Source organism: Pogona vitticeps, chromosome 2 (genome assembly GCF_051106095.1).
Source record: "Pogona vitticeps strain Pit_001003342236 chromosome 2, PviZW2.1, whole genome shotgun sequence".
Classification (NCBI taxonomy): Eukaryota; Metazoa; Chordata; class Lepidosauria; order Squamata; family Agamidae; genus Pogona; species Pogona vitticeps.
The window spans coordinates 134,751,670-134,768,262 of NC_135784.1; the positions used below are offsets into that span (position 1 = coordinate 134,751,670).

General features: G+C 41.7%; 1 protein-coding gene across 2 annotated transcripts; it reads left to right on the forward strand.

Annotated features, from left to right (window-relative positions):
* Positions 1-754: 754 nt before the first annotated feature.
* WBP2 (WW domain binding protein 2) lies at positions 755-16,244 on the forward strand. Of its 2 annotated transcripts, XM_020805081.3 has the most exons (8): positions 755-978; positions 4,317-4,425; positions 5,396-5,531; positions 8,876-8,968; positions 9,433-9,570; positions 11,169-11,288; positions 13,209-13,285; positions 14,055-16,244. In XM_020805081.3, the coding sequence occupies exons 1-8, from the start codon at positions 920-922 to the stop codon at positions 14,106-14,108; spliced, it is 786 nt and encodes a 261-aa protein (XP_020660740.1). In that variant the 5' UTR covers positions 755-919; the 3' UTR covers positions 14,109-16,244. The 2 variants fall into 2 exon arrangements, with proteins under 2 accessions (XP_020660740.1, XP_020660741.1); XM_020805082.3 differs by lacking the exon at positions 9,433-9,570.
* Positions 16,245-16,593: the final 349 nt, after the last annotated feature.

The window sequence follows — 16,593 nt, forward strand, 5'->3', positions numbered from 1 at the left end:
GATTTAGATTATATTAGGCATCCTTTAGTCTCGAGAGACTATGGTAACATGCTCTGTATGGAGGACTTGGGACAGCCTCTAGTGTGGCTGAGAAGGCCAATTCGAGAGTGACAATCCCTTCCACACTGAAGACAAATACAATCTGTCCCCTGTCCAGCTCCCTGGTTTTGCTGCCTTCAGGACTGCCTCTTGGCCTCGGCCTGCTGGACAAGTTTCTCTTCAAATTGGGAGGCCATGCTGCACGGCCTGCCTCCAGGCTGAACGCTCAGATGTCAAGGTTTCCCATTCATTTATTTGGATTAAGCGACAGTGTAATGTCGTTATACCACAGTTATGGGGGGGAAATAAATGAACGACAACTAAGTAGTTATGTCCAAGCTCTGGCGCAGTGTACGTATATAACCCGCCAGATCGAGGGCACTCATGAAGGGAACTGCAGACCACAACATTTGGTTCGGAACAAAATACGTCCACAAAGCTGCGCGTGTTTCAGCTTTTGGACTACAACTCCCAGAATCCTAGATACTCGAGTGCCAGAGCACAGACCCTGCACTGCTCTACTGCTGGCGCTTTTGAGGGCCACAAGATGCTCTGCCTGAACTCGCCCTCGAAACTCCCTAAAACTGTTAACACTCAAGACAACAAAGGCTTCACAGGACAGACCCCGCGTCCACACACGCCCAACTAAAATAAAAGAGCCCAGAGGGGGGGCTCGAACTACGCTTCCCGTCATGCCTCGGTTTCTTCCGGTTCCCTGCGTTGCCTAGAGAGAGAACCCGGCTACCCCGGAAGTCCTCCGGCGTTGCTTGCGTCGGGCCGCTCCGCCGCTTCATTGGGTCGCCTGCGCGTCTCTCTCTGTGCCTCTGCTGGTGGTGAAGAGAGAGAGAGAAAAAAAAGGCTCGGCCGTTCCTTCGGGGCCATGGCGCTGAACAGGAACCATTCGGAGGAGGGCGGCGTCATCGTCAACAACAGCGAAAGGTGCTGGCCTTATCTTGGAGGGTGGGGGGCGGCAAAGGGGTCGTCTCGGGAACCAGTGCCTGCGACCGGTATCCTTTTCGGGGGAGCCCCCCACCGGCCCCCCCTCCCGGGTCGGCGTACCTGCTGCGTCAACTGTCCTTCTCTTTCCCCCCTCCCCCCACACCTCCTTCTGGCCACGCCCGGAGGGGGGGGAGGGGGCAGGCCTTGTTTCCCTCTCGGTGTCCCCCCCCCCCCGGTCGGTCGCTCCCTCCTTGGTCACACCTGGGGAGGGCCTCGGGGCAACTGGGCGGGCGGGCGGGCGGGGAGGGCCTCGGCAGCTTGCAAGAGCCCCAACCCCGGGCAAAGGCAGCCCTTCCTTCCTAGCTCGCCTGGGCTTCGTCGTCTCTTTCTCTCACCTGCACGCACACGTGGGGGTCGCCGAGCCTTCTGTCAACAGATTCATTTGGCAGCGCTTTTTAAGGCTACCGAGTTGAATATGGGGGGGGGGCGTTTGTGTTTCCATCGGTGGAAAGCTCACAGATAGGCTGGGTACGTGTCTCCCTATCCTCCTTGGAGCTTCCACTGACAGTGCCACCGGCTTGGCTTCTTGCATTTTGTTGCTGTCTAAAGCCAGCTTCTGTGTGTATCTTCCCTGCCAACTGAGTTTTTCATTGTATAAGTTAGATGTAAAGATGGTGATGTAAAAGCTTGTGTTGCAATGGATTTCTTAAAGGGTCGCATCCTTGTGTAAAACAGGTACTGTACCTTTCAAAGTTAGCTCTGTATTGTGTCTGGAGCGAAGGTGGAGGTGCCATTCTCAGTTCTTGTGGCTATTAGGCATTGTTTTCAAAGCAAAAAAACACCCAACAGTCCGTGGCAGTGAGTTATGTGAATTATACAGTATAAATTTTTTGTCCACCCTGACTGTATCTCAAGTTACTTTTGCTTGCCACAAATTGATTGAACATTCTCGGATTGTAATATAATGATTTAAAAGAAAAAAAGTTGTGTATTCATGTGCACACACATGTTCACAGGCAGCAGGCAAGCATTCACATACAAAAGCAGGAAGGCAGGCATTGACTTTTTAAAACCCCTTCACCCCATCATTGTATGATTAATTCATTGTATAGTTAAAGAGCAGAGAAAATACATTCTGCCCAAATTAGAAATGTTTTTATTGGCTGCTGTCCTCTGTACATGGCTTCACATCTGGTTAGTTGACATACCAATATACATTCATTCATTCATTCTCACTCACGCACACACACTGAATGTAAGAGTTTGAAGTCAGCAGGAAGTAGGTCCCTAACCCACTGTGCTACGAAAGGAAGCACACAGGAGTGGCCTGACTGGCATATTCTGAGCCTGAGGTGTGGTAGTTGCCTATCTCCCCCATCACCTGCTTCATGAGGAAGAAGAAGCAGGGAGTGGGCTTGTTGGGAGAGCTGATGCATGTCAATACATGGACATCTGGCAGTGGGACTGAAATTGCCTCTTAATTGTGCTTCACCTTTTTAAAGCTAACCTACTCCCCATCTAGGATTTCATGGTTTCATTGTGTCTTTGTGGTTTCTAGGTTACTGACTGTATAAGATGTCACACAGCCTTTGCTGATCTTCTGGAGGCATCAAATGTGGAAGTAATTAATGCAGAGCTTTAATCTTCCTTAATGGGAAATTAAAGCCCCAAGACACTTTGCTTGTACCAGTTTGTATAACTGGAATACTGAGGAAGGCATTATCCAAAGAAGTACTGCAAGTACTTTTAAAATAGCAGTTTGTGCTACATGCTTTTGTTTAACTTATAGGGAATAGTAGAAAGGGACTACAATTGCAAATAATATTAGCAAATGGAATGTTTATAGATACCATCTTTGTAACATGAGATACTGCAGATGTTCAGGCACCTACTCCCAACATCTCTGCTTTATGTTGTTCTTCCACGTCCTGCTCCCCTCTAGCTGATGCAAAGTGCTGTGGAACAGCAGTTACATGGCGTAGTATGGTGATGGTCACGGAAAGAAGCACTGCCCCTTGGAGGTCATGGCATATGCGGTCATATTACAGATTTCCCCTGTTTGTGATTGTGGTTTCATCCTTGGGGGGAAATTGGAAGTGACTAACAAAGCCTGTTACAAAGGAAGAAGATACTGCTGCTGATCGTGATCAAAGATAAAGAAGCAATCGAAGTGGGGCACAGTGAAAGAGATATGCCCATGGTGGAGGGGAAACCCTATGGGACCCTATTAGAAAGTCTGCTTACTTACAGACACAATTTACAGTGCTTGTTATGACAAATAAGCCTTATATGGTTTATGGTCCAGGTTGTCTGAAGGACTGTGTTCTCCCAATATAGCCTTGTCTGCAAGTGAGGATTTTAGAGAGCAGTGACCACTCTGAAGGGTAGGCTGGCCTGCTCCCTGTTGTCCTTCAACTGGCAGGTGTAGACCAGCTTACTCAGGTCTTCAGCCAACTGACAAGGCACTTTCACTATGTGGGTACTGTACTTTCTGTATGGATGTGCTTTAAATTTAATTGTTTTTAACATTTGAATGTTTTGTGTGTTTTAATTCTGATTTTGATTAAACCTTATTGTGAGCCACCTTGAGTCCCAGTTTGGGGAGAAATGTAGGCTATATATCCAGTAAGTAATGACATATCAGTTTGCTACAGAGCACAGAGAAATATCTCTGCAGAATGCCTGTGTGGCCATTTGTCTTCGAATTGTATAGCCACTCTGTCTCTTGTCAGTCATGTGAATAGAGGATCAGTGTGAGCAGATGTGCTCCATGTGTTCATAGTGCAGAAACTGGATTCACTGGAATAGTATGAACATTTGCTGAGAAAGCAGAGTTTGGAACAGCTATTCCTTTGGACTATGCCTTTCAGAAAACTCCACTCAACATTGCAACTGTCTGCACTGGCTGAGGGTTCTAAGCTCTGTGGGGGGGAAAATGCCATGATACAGTGGGGCCATGTTAAATTAGATACAAACAACTAGTCCACTAAGCATGCTATGCCATTTCAGTGTGAGTAGTTCTAGCTGCACTGAAAAATGCTATCTTTCATATTATGCTTTCATATTGTATTATTTTGTGCTGATAAAACATTGTGTCCATTTTTGAATGACTCTCATTCAACTTTTTTCAGGACAAGTGGATTGCTGACAGGCTACCAAACAAGTGATCATTGTGTATTGCATATATTTCACAATTCGGGCATGATAGACGTGATTTGCACTTGGTGACCTACTATGTGATGATAAGGGGTATTCAAATCCCCGTGTTACCCATGTTGGGTTTAAATCATGAATAAGGAATTAATCCAAGTGTCAAATTCTTTTCTGTTTGCATGCAGCATTTTGATGACATATGAGCACGTCGAACTAACATTCCATGATATGGAACACATGCCGGATGCCTTCAAGGGTACCAAGAAAGGCAGTGTCTTCATGACCCCCTATCGAGTAAGTGGCCAGCCATGTGCTCAGAAGAAATAATTCCATCGTGAACCATTGTAGAAGCAGATGTAATTTCTTTTAGAATCCCTATGCTTACTTTCACTGCCAGAACCCAAACCGTTTCTAGCATTTCTTTGTGGGTGTGGTACAGCTATATTTTGTGTATGATATAAGTGTGGCAAACTTTTACCAATGGCTGTATACTCTGTGGTTACTCTAAACCAAAATTTAGAAAAGGCATAGTGATTCAGCTATAAATATTTGGGAACAGCAGAATTGCATTTAGAAGCCTGGCCCCGTCATACCCTTATTGACTTCTCCAACTCCCATTCCATCATTTGGAGTCAAATGGCCTATATGAAGGAATGGACGACAGTTAGAACAGCCTTTCCCAAACAGATATCCTCTAGGATTTTTGTTGTATTACAGATCCCTACCTAGCTACCCTACGTTGGTAGGCTTGTAGTGCTATTCATATCTGGAAGAACCCTGACTAGAGAAATCTGGTTTCTTCCTGCCAACACTTCATGGTGAGTTGAGGCTGAGAGTTACAGCTGGCTAACTAGTGTATCCTTAATTGGGGAGCAGAGCAGGAGAGGGGTTAATTGGTGCAGTGAGGCTAGAGGGAGTGGAGGAAATGAGGTGGCTAAAGGGCTTCTACCTGCAGATAAAGTGACAGGTGGATTTTTCACAGACTCTGCATATTTGCCTGGTATATTATTTGGGCTTTCTGGAAGTTACCAAGCTTTCTGGAAAAAAGGCAAACTAGAATGCGTGCTCATGTGTGTTTGTAGCAGGTATTGTGGCTTCAGAGTATCTGTTAAATCCATGGCTTGTTGCCAATCTAAAGAAAGTGTGACCTCTCTTGACTGCTGGCTTCAGAAGGTCCAGTTTTCCAGAGTGGTAGCTCGAGCTTTTTCTTCTGATTTTCCTCATGCCTTGCTAAAAGTCTATAACTGTACTCTTTTGTCTGCAGGTTATCTTTGTGTCCAAAGGAAAGGATCCACTGCAGTCTTTCATGATGCCGTTTTATTTGATGAAAGAATGTGAGATCAAACAGCCAGTTTTTGGTGCAAATTACATCAAGGGTTCCGTGAAAGCAGAGGCAGGAGGTGCGTAAAAAAACCTTTGTGTTTTATGCATTCAAATTTATGTGGACACTGCAGAGTGAAGAATCTAGAAGCTGGCAAATAGATTTGTGGGCATACAGGGTGGATATCTGCTGCCAACAATTAAGAACCATTTTCTCTTGGATCAGGAGAATTTCAGTGCTGGGCCTGAACTGCAGTCACTAGTCAAGTATCAGCATCTATTGCTACTAACTGAAATCCTAGTCATTTTGTTTTTGAACGTGGAGGTTTAATTTTTAGCTATAAATTTAACCAAACTTGTTTTGATAAAACATAGCATCTATGTCTGGGACAGCACTGCATCACTGTAGTGTTAATTTTTTTTTACCAAAACTGTGCATTTTGATAACAGCAAAATTATATTGTCCATCCTGAACCTGTTGTAAGTTTGGTAGATATTATTGACTGACCACAGTTTGCAAGATTCTGAGAGCAAATAATTTTAGTCATGACTTAGATCAGTCACTAATGATAGAAAGCAAGCTTAGAAATAGTATGTTCAGCCTTGCTCAAGCATGTGGGATTATCACCATGTTATCTGTGAAAAAGAACCATGTCCTTGATTTTACAGTAGCAGAGAAAACTGAGCCAAACAAGCAGAGATAAAGATTGAGTCTACTAGAACAGCAAACCGAGAAAAGTCAGTCTCACACTTCTATTAGTATATGACTGTTTTCTTGCGTTTGTTTTTGCCATGCACAGTTCCTTCTTATACTTGCTCCATCTCTCCAATTTATTAGTTTCAGGGTTTTGTTTGTTTGTTTGTTTGTTTTTGGGTAGGGAAGGTGCTGAGGAGGGTGGGATCCTCATCCCCAAAGACTTCCAGTATCGGAGACACCTTGCCCCGTTGCTTCTCTTTGCCTTGCTCTCTGCACCAATCCTTTGGAAAAAATATGGTTCTACGAAAGCTCAAATATGGTGTTCATAGTTGTACAATTAGAAATTTAGGAAATTAGAACCACACTGAATTTAGGATTGTTTCTGAGATTTTCTTTGCATAAATGGCTCCAAGCTGCTCTTGTAAACAGTTGAACTCACTTTGTGTTTCATCAGAAGAGCTCATAATGCATTAAGTACATTGAATCATTTATTTTAGATAAGTGCCATAAAGAAACACTTGGTCTAATTGTCATTTATTGTTTTTGAAGTTAAAATGAAGCAAGATGTCAGGGGAAACTCTAATCTTGTCCTCATCACTGAAAATATGGAAGGGGGGAATCAGTCAGACAATCTCATTCACTTAATGTCCTTAAATGTTCCATAACAGACAGCACTCCAGGCCCCAGAAGACCTAAAAGGAGGTCACTGAGCTCCAACCAGAGCCTTATCTTGCCTGGAGTCTTATCTCTCTTTGGCTGTGCAATTCTTCATTGCAGAGCTTCAGTTAATTCACTAAAAGGCACTTGAACAGCTTTTGTGTCTGTACTGCATGAAATAAATGCTTTTGCCAGACATTAATTTAACAATATCCCATCCTACCTTGTCATAATCCATAGGGTCCCTTCCAGCTTTGCAGTTTTAAGATGATGATAATGTTGATGATTTTCATAATGTAAAATGAGACCCTGTCCTCTGGCAGCCATGAAGAACGACCCACCTTCCTGTTAAGCTGGAATCTGGAGATGTAGGCAGGAGCTATGTTGCATTCTCTGCCCTCTCACCACCCCCAAGCTTGAAAATAGGGCTGGGGTTTGGTTACTGTCCAGCCACACAGGGCCACAAAATAAGAACTCTTCTGTCTCTCCCTTCTGCTATTGCAGAGCAGGGAAAGGTAGCTGCAATTTCCTTTGCCACTGCTTAGTAAAATATTTTGCTTCCTGAAGGAAGGAAAGGCCGTGAAAATGACAGCTGGGGGTGGGCAGAAGCCTGTCAACTAGAATTTTTGCTTTGGCCACTAAAGCCAACCAAACATTATGAGAACTTGGGCATAAGTATTTTGTAAATCCCTATTAACCTGGATTCAGTCTAACCTGGATTCAGTTTTATCTACCGCTAAAAGATGCAGTAGTTGTTAGCAGCTAAAGCTTTGTAACCTGAGGATGAATAAGAGTTGGCTTTGAGAAGCATGCATGTATTTGAAATTAGTATAAAGAATTGTCTTGAATCTTCTCCAGAATATTTTACTTGTATGGCTATTTTGTCTTTGCACATACTCAAGTTTTGGATTTATTGGACAGCTGTATGTCCAGTGTAACATTTTTTCAAGATTGATACAAATGATGTCATGTGTATGTGTTTTCAAACCGCTTGTTTCTAATATTGTTTGTCTAACCCATGTGCTCTTTCTTTAGTTATGATAGAATAATACTTCCCATTTAATTCTGTGTCACTTTTACTGTCATTCTAAATTGATCTATGGCTAACTTACAAAAATCACTGTGGAGGCTTTTTGGCAAATCCAATTTGTCTTTGCTGACTCAGAGCAAATCTAATCTTATTGATTGTAGTTCGTCAGAGATTGGCAGATGGAATTTTGTTGGCCTTTAACCATTCCCTAAAGAAAATAAGAAAAATTGTCACTCCACTTCTAAAGGTCCTCAAAATGATACAAATTTCAGCCATGCTTTGCCTTCACAAAATTAAAATCAGCTTTAATTAAATAATAGCAAAAATTAGAAAATAGAAGATGATGTTGCAACTTGCATATACCCAATTTTCAGTGTATATTTTATGTAGTATATTGGCCTTCTTGGAGACCTGGGAGTTTCTTGAGAAAAGGGGTTTCAGAGTGAGAGAGAGAAAGAGAGGTATGTGTAGATGGGGAGTGATAAAATAAATATACCCAAAGGCAACACAGAGCTATACATGAATCAGGTTTGGCTTCTGCCTTGTACAATCAATGATGAGATCTAGACACTTCTTTTAGAAATGACAGCTGTGGCATTTCAGTGGAGGTTTCTTTCTTGTCTGTTATATATTTTAGTCATTTTGAATGATAGCTTTGTTGAAGTTAATGACCAAAAGTGCAAGTGGCATTTTGACTAAAGGAGAAATCCAAAGAATTGGCAACAGAGGATGAGATAGATAATAAATTATTCTATCAGTGTTCTATAAGGTTGAGGCTGATCCAAAACATGGTAACTAACCTTTATAAATTGATAGTGGCCCAGAGATCTGCAACTTACTGCATAGAATGGCAATTTTAAATCATGTCTTTCGTTTTTTAAATAATGTTTGCTATATGAAATATTACTTTTTTTAAATTTAGTTTTAAGTAAGGAGGAGGTCTTCTGTGGCACCTTGAAGACTAGCAGATTTGTTCTGCATGGATATTTGTGGACACAGCCCTCTTCACTCCACTTTGTTGTGCTTTTTCCTTTCCCTAGGCGGCTGGGAAGGATCCACAACATTCAAAATGACATTCACAGCTGGAGGCGCCATTGAGTTTGGACAGCGCATGTTGCAAGTAGCATCTCAAGGTACTGACTTTTCTTTTTAAGTGAAAAAAATAGGGAAGTGATCACCCTGAGTCCAACCCAAGACAGATGGGTGTCTGGACACACTTTGAAGAAGAGGGGAATGTGCACTTAAATGCAGATGTAAAATGACTTAGGATGCATGACTTTTAATTTTTTGTAGATGTTGTTATCTAAAGGCTTCCTCCTTTCTTCCTACTGCTTCTAACCCCACAATTCCTTCTTCCAGCTCTGAGCACTATACAGGAGGGCTTTCTGAACTAATCTGCGTTGAATGATGATGTTAACAAAAGATGATAAGCCCTGTTATTATTCATCTCTCCAGCTGCAATCAGATGTGGGTCGTATTATAGTGGTCGGGTGGGGTTCCGGTTCATTGGAAGGTGTGGTCTAGAGTGGTTCTGGTTTTTGTATCCTTGAGGAAGACCCTGCTGGCTTGATAGCATTAGCTCTCCTCTGTTTTGCAGCTTCAAGAGGGGAGGTCCCCAATGGAGCCTATGGATATTCCTATATGCCGAATGGGGGCTATGCGTTTCCCCCACCTGCTGCCAATGGAATGTACTCTTCTCCTCCTTCAGGATATCCTTATCCACCACCACCTCCTCGTGAGTTCTGGAAGCAGAAGAATTCATTCCTTTATTTGTCAATAGGAAAGAAACTAAAGAGCTTTCAAATGTTGCCAAATTGGCAGCTGTAAGAACTTCTTAGTTAAATGTAGGTCCGTTTTATTTTGTCAGAAAATGCTTGCCTTTATTAGTCCATATCAGCCCTTTTTTCAGTGCTCTTCATTAATGTAGCATTCCCATACTGGTTAGTTTTTACAGTTGTTATGAAATAAGGTGGAAGTTAGTCCGAAGATTGGCAAGAGGTAGGTAGTGTCTGAAGTAGCTTTGAACTTGGCCTCGTATCTATTCTGGCTTGACTGACATACCATGATACCAGAGTTCAGTTTAACACATTGGGGCAAAAAATCAAAACTTTATTTACTAGCTGATGGGTTTTGAGCTCTCTGTGATGGATCAGGAAAGAGATCTTGGTGTGCTGGTGGACAGCTCGATGAAAGTGTCAACCCAGTGTGTGGCAGCAGTGAAGAAGGCCAGTTCCATGCTAGATATCATTAAAAAGGAGATTGAAAATAAAACAGCCAACATTATAATGCCATTGTAAAAAACTCTGGTAAGGCCGCACCTGGAGTATTGCACACAGTTCTGGTCACTGCACCTCAAAGAAGACATCACGGAACTCGAAAAGGTACAGAAGAGAGAGACTAAAATAATGACTGGTCGTTCCCCCTCATGAGGAAAGGCTACACCTTCCTTATGAGGAAAGGCTACAGTGTTTGGGGCTCTTTAGTCTAGAGAAAAGGCGCCTGAGGGGGGACATGATTGAGATGTATAAAATTCTGCAGGGGCTGGATAAAGTGGATAGAGGGGAGCTCTTTTCCCTCTCACGCAATACCAGAACCAGGGGACATCCACTCTGATTGAGTGTTGGGAGAGTGAGAACAGACAAAAGAAAATATTTCTTGACCCAGTGTGTTGTTAGTCTGTAGAACTCCTTGACACAGGGGGTGGCGATGGCATCTGGCCTCGATGCCTTTAAAGGGGGATTGGACAGATTCCTGGAGGAAAAGTCCATTGCAGGTTATGAGCCATGATGGGGATGTATCATTTCCAGGCTTAGAAGGAAGGTACCTCCAAATGTCAGATGCAGGGGAGGGGGATCAGGAGACAGGTCTCTAGTTGTCTTCTGTGCTCCCAGAGGCCTCTGGTGGGGCCACTTTGAGATACAGGAAGCTGGACTAGATGGGCCCTTGGCCTGATCCAGCTGGGCTCTTATGTTCTTCTGTAGTCTCCCAATGTATTCTTGGTGAAATCTGCTTTATGTTTTTCTGGTACTGGAGGCACTTCTGTCACCTGGAGGGGAGCAATTCTCTCTTAAGTCTTCTTGATCTTCATACCCTCAAGAAATCATTTCAGTGGTTTGAGGATCTTTTCTGAGATATATATGCATGAGATAGGGTTGCACAGGAAGAAAAGAAGGAGAAAATTCTGTCATGCATGTTGATTTGTGACTGATATAAAAAGTTTGTAGAAGTCTGTTGTGTTTAGTGTGAGGACAGACATCTTGGCAGACAGTACAGAGGTCTGACTCAACCAGCTGTTTCCTCAGTATTCAATGCTGTCATTCTCTGTCATGGTAGAAATGTACCCTGGCCCCCCAACAGATGGAGACATGGGATACATGCATCTTCCCCCACCTCCCTATCCTGGGCCTATGGAGCCACCTGCTGCTGGTCCAGATCTTCCCTCCACTCCAGCAGGTATGTGATTCTGCCCAGAGGACCTGAATTAATACTGTCCAAAACATATAGAACTGTGAAGAGCCTTCTAGTTCAGCATGATTCACTGTAAGAGGGACAACCTGTTTAGCCTCTCTTTTGAGAATCAGACTTGTTTTTGGAAAATAATGTAGCAATGTGGTTAAACCATAGGGCAGATTTCTATAAATGATACAATCAGTGTCTCAGATGAATCTCAGATTAATCCCCTCTTTCTGGCTCCAGAGCCAAACCAATCTATTTCAAAGGAATGGGTTTTTCTTCACTGCCACTCTGCAAATGCTGTTAATATAGAACACAAGATAGGGGCTTTCTTTCCTCACTGTACCTTGTCAGCAAAGAAAAAGTAGTAAGTACACTAATTCCTTCAAGACGTGCACCAAGGACTAAGTTTTCCATAGGGAATGACAGATTGTCCACAAACATGGATAGAATAGAGTCAGGGCTTAATTAGCAATATTGATTGATGCAGATTAGAGAAGAAATACAAAAAGGTAAGGTTTTATAAGCACTTCTGTGGACTGCACCAGATGTGTGGCAATAGCATTTGTTAAAGGAAACTAGAAAACACTGTTCTAAATTTTTATCCAAATGGTAGAAATAAGATTCCCATTTTTAAATGCTGGTTTAGGATCTGAAAGACGGGCCAGTCCTAGTATGAGATTCTGATTAGTATGGCTGACGTATGGGCCCTGCCATGCTGTCAAAATATAAAAAGCCAGTCTTAGGGTTGTGTTGGAGAGGCTGTGTTCCTGGTTCCATTTGTGACTCCCCTCTCCAGCAATATTCTGCTTTTTTGAAAAAGATCACTCAGTGAAACACTGTAATGAACTATTAGAGCTCTCTTTTGTTGCTGCCTGAAAATTATTACTTTTCTAGCAATAACAAAAACCTGCTACATAAAGATTTAATCTGTCTTGGTTTGACTGCCACACACCTCAAGACTATAGACTGGGAAATAGTGAAAAATCTCAGTGTGCATGATTGGCTCAGCATAATCTAGTCCATTACACTGTTGGAGATGCTAATGTATAAAATGAAGATATATTCACTCTGTTCACCTATTTGTAAACAAAGACATTGGCCATATGCATGTCATAGGAAATTCTGTCACTTTTCCCTCAGAGGTGGGATTTTTGTCTGCTTTCATGCTGTGTCTTCACACAAGCAAAGTTTTCCTCAGCAAATGACCACAGAGTGATCCAGATAATAAAAAAAAGAATAATAAAAAGTGGGCCTCTTCCACTTTCTGTGAAATATACTGTTCCTAATTAATAGAAAGATCTTAATAAACTAAGACTAAAACTAAGCTCCCTCCTTTGGACATAATAGAAAGCATTCTCTAGTGCAGGCTCCTTACTTAATTGATAGAGGTTCGTAAAAGCAAAAACATTGTTTTTCAACTGTGTTAATCTAAAAGAATGTGCAGCAGTGGTGTGTGTGCTTTGTGGCATTGCTGTTTTTAGTCCAACCTCCAGAATTCTCCAAGAATTTCCCAGGCAGAATTCTGGGAATTCAGTGCACAAACACACATCCCTACAGACCCTTACATTTCACTCATCTGGAACAGGGCCTACATTGGAGGCCTCTGAAGCCTGTGTTTCCTTTGTTCATGTACAAAAAAGGAAACTGCCTTGGTGATTCCTGGAAGGTGTTTGTTGGATGTGTAGCTCTTTGGGACTTCACCTCTATAGAGTCTAATGGGCAGCAAGACTACATTTTTCATGAGAAGACAGGAGAATTCTGGGAAACAGAATCTGATTTTAAAAAAGTAGCACACCACTGTTGTACATTTCCTCCTGTTCTTCTTCTCTCTTTTTCCTCTGAAACTATTCAAATCAATATGCTGTTATCCCATAAGTTGTTTCTACCTAATCTGTTCATTCCCCTTCCCCCCCACAGCTGAAGCCAAAGCTGCAGAAGCTGCTGCAAGTGCTTATTACAACCCAGGCAATCCTCACAATGTCTACATGCCAATGGTAGGTTTTGTGTAGCTATGTATTTAATTTATTTGCCTTTATAGCATTATGGAATTGACATAGATTTCCCGAGTGGTTTCCCATCCAGATATTGGCTTAGAAGCATCATATCATACTTTCTTCACTCATTTGTCACTGCTGTCTTAGAAATGAAGATAATAAAGAACAAACACTCTTCCTCCTTGCTCCCAACCACCCATCCCATCTATGTATCACAATCCTGGAAGACTGGCCAACAAGTGGGTGCGGCAGTTAGAAGAGGCAAGGGATAAACTGTCCTTTTATTATGGGAGTGCATTCTGTAAAATACCGTAGAGCCTAATGACAGAAGTGGCACAAGTTATTTTTGCAGTGGAAGATAATAGTGTGTATACAAGTTATTAGTGTGTATACAAGTTATGTTTCATATCGTATTGTAACTTTAATTTGAATAGCATTTCTGATGCAGAAAGTCCCAGAAAGTCTTCATTGCATTCACTTTGTGGGGTAGGTGATTGCTACTTACAGGTGCCTGTAGTAATGTAAAGAAACACAGGTGAGTTCATAGCAGAGCCAGTCGTTGGCTTCCAGGATCCAGTAACTACTTGGAAAGGCCTGAATGAATATAAAGGCAGCAGTTCTTACAAACTTTTAAAATACTCTTTTGGAATTAAGGATTTGAATGGTGTTCATGTACATTTTGGAATGGATCTGAAGTAACCAGCTTGAATTGCTCCTGCCATTAGCATTTGTGCAGTAATCAAGTTACTTTCTCTCTTTCTCATCTCAGGACCAGCCTCCTCCTCCTCCTTACTTTCCTCCAGAGGACAAGAAAACCCAGTAGGCAGTCACTACACATTGCTTTCTTCTTGTTTCCATTTGGATAGATGTTGATTAGGGACATGACAATGGTAAGGACCGTTTAATTCCCCTCCAGTGCACATAACATCCACGAGCAGGAGTGGTAGATATGTGTGTTATTAGGAAAGTTGCTAACATTTCCCTGGATTTGTCACATAACACACACATCTAGGAATATATTTTTCTCCTCCATATAATTTTTTCACCATGTCAATGATACGATGAAGGAAAAGTTTTGTTCTTGCTGTCCCATTCCATCTGGCAACACTCCTGGAGAACATCCGTTCCTGAACAGACTCCTTAAACTGAAATTTACCAACAGCTGTTGAAATTTGTAGATATGGACACCTCCAGCTCTCATTCAGTGAAGCTTCAAAAGAAAAATCAGCATTGTGAACCTGTCAGTCAGCTCTTCCTCGCATGATCCCTGCCATCTTGTGACAAAGGAAATACACTGATCTTCTGAGGAATCTAATGCACTTTGGTTTTAGAGCACTGGAAGTCTCTGCCATTTCTTCTGCAATATGCATGTATGACGGCATGGATGCATCATTAATTAAATTTGGAACATTCCTCTAGGTTCATGTAGCTGTCTTGATTATTCTGTTTCATGCAACAATAAAATGATGACTGCTTAGTTCTGGCCTTAAAGCATCTTACCGTTGTAATGCAGTTGCTCCTTGGCTAGTCTAAGCATCATCCTAGCAGCTGGAAGGCATTCTAAGGAAAAAAGATGGCTTACGTTTTGATTTATTTATTTCTTTACTTTGTGTTTATTATTTAGATTTTATTGCTGCTGTTTTGGGCACCTCACCACCTGAATCAAAGCACATCCCCTTTAGCTGCATGGTATTTTGAAAGTCGTCACTTTCTCTTGGAGAAATGTCATTATTACCTTCAAATTGTTGATTATGTAGATAAGGTCTTAATTGACAAATATAGTATATAAAACATAAAGCCTGTTGGGATTTTCTGCATCTTCTGTTCCCTCTAGCTGAATTGCTAATATCGGTGAACTACCATACACAACAAAACCACCGGGAGGTATAGCTCTTACTTTTCCTGAACCAAAATGTAGGGAGGAAAGAATACGTATTAGAAATTAAATCTGAATGTGCTTGTAGCTGTTGAGCACATGGGGCTAACAGATTGCCTAGATAACTGAAAATCTGATTTGCTTCTGATTTATACAGGAATAAAAAGACAATTTTATTTGTACAAAAATTTTCATAATTCCCTATAATTCCTCTAATTTGTGCTTGAAATTCAGGTTCTCTGAAAAAACAGTTTACTGAATCTGTGCTGAAAGCTGGAACCTTTTTCCACAACTGCCTTTATCCATATTATTAGGTGGTATTTGAAACAACAATGGTTTATTTAGCTCTGTGTGTATTGTAGTTCTGTTCAGCTTTGCAGGGGAGATGAGGTTTCTGTTATTCCTTCAGAAATGTCCCAAGGAAATATGTAGATAGTGACTGTGACAGAGAACACAGTAAAGTAGGATATTTACTTCTATCCCTCTACAATGTTTTGGGAGTTTTGTTTTGTTTTGTTTGCTCCCCTCATAGAGTGGTGTGTTTCATTTTAAATAAAATGACAGATCTTATGAGTTTCTGGCAGATGGGAATGCTTGTTTGTTTCTTTTCAATTACACCCTTGTTTGCATTGATTTCAGTAGCCATCACTTTGTTATTTTGATGCAGGATCAAGTGACAGCCAAGTGGATGAGGACCTTGAGTTAGTACAGGATGCAAATTCATTTTATTTTGTGTGTATGTGTGTCCACAGCCCTTCCCAGCAGGTGTTTTGAAAATTGCTCTGTACTGATAACATTAAGAGTATATGGGCTCCCTGATAGGCGAGGCCTCCATTTAATTTTCCAGACGCTTTCTAGCCAACTGCTTTTGGTGCCCACCTTCTTTCCACTTTGTGCTTTGACCTTTTTTCCCTAGAGTTCCTATTTAAACTGCAGTGATTTAAACAAACTGTTATTTAAAAAAAACAGGTCTGTACTTTGGAGAAGTTCTGTTAATATATTACAGATGTGAAATGGCTCCTTTGAATGCAAGCCTGTCTTTTGATTTGCTGAGACTGTGAAGTAAAGATAACATATATTGAATCTTCCTGACTCATTGTGTCTTCATATTCAAGTGGGTGCGTTGTTCCTTTGTGTCAATCTATCTTTCACATGCTTTGAAAGTGTGGTTTTGCAGTTACAGCACAAGACTCACTCTGACATTCTATTTCTACTGTGATCTAAGCTGTATTAAATACACCAGTTTTTGTACAAAGAAACCACCTGTGTTTAGAAGGTCTAGCGAAAAACTATTAAATCAGCATACATGTCTTCATAACTCATGGGGATCACAATAAGACCCTATCTTTTCTAATTTCATGTAACATACATGTGTCACCAGGTGTCCTAAGCTTGTCTGACCATGCCCTTCTCGCTCATAGATGCTGAGTAA

Bases quoted from the DNA above. Each gene is read 5' to 3' on its own strand.
- WBP2 (XM_020805081.3), top strand. From the start codon at position 920: ATGGCGCTGAACAGGAACCATTCGGAGGAGGGCGGCGTCATCGTCAAC. The intron at 9,571-11,168 runs GTGAGTTCTGGA...CTGTCATGGTAG, and splicing joins TTATCCACCACCACCTCCTC to AAATGTACCCTGGCCCCCCA. The intron at 11,289-13,208 runs GTATGTGATTCT...TCCCCCCCACAG, and splicing joins TCTTCCCTCCACTCCAGCAG to CTGAAGCCAAAGCTGCAGAA.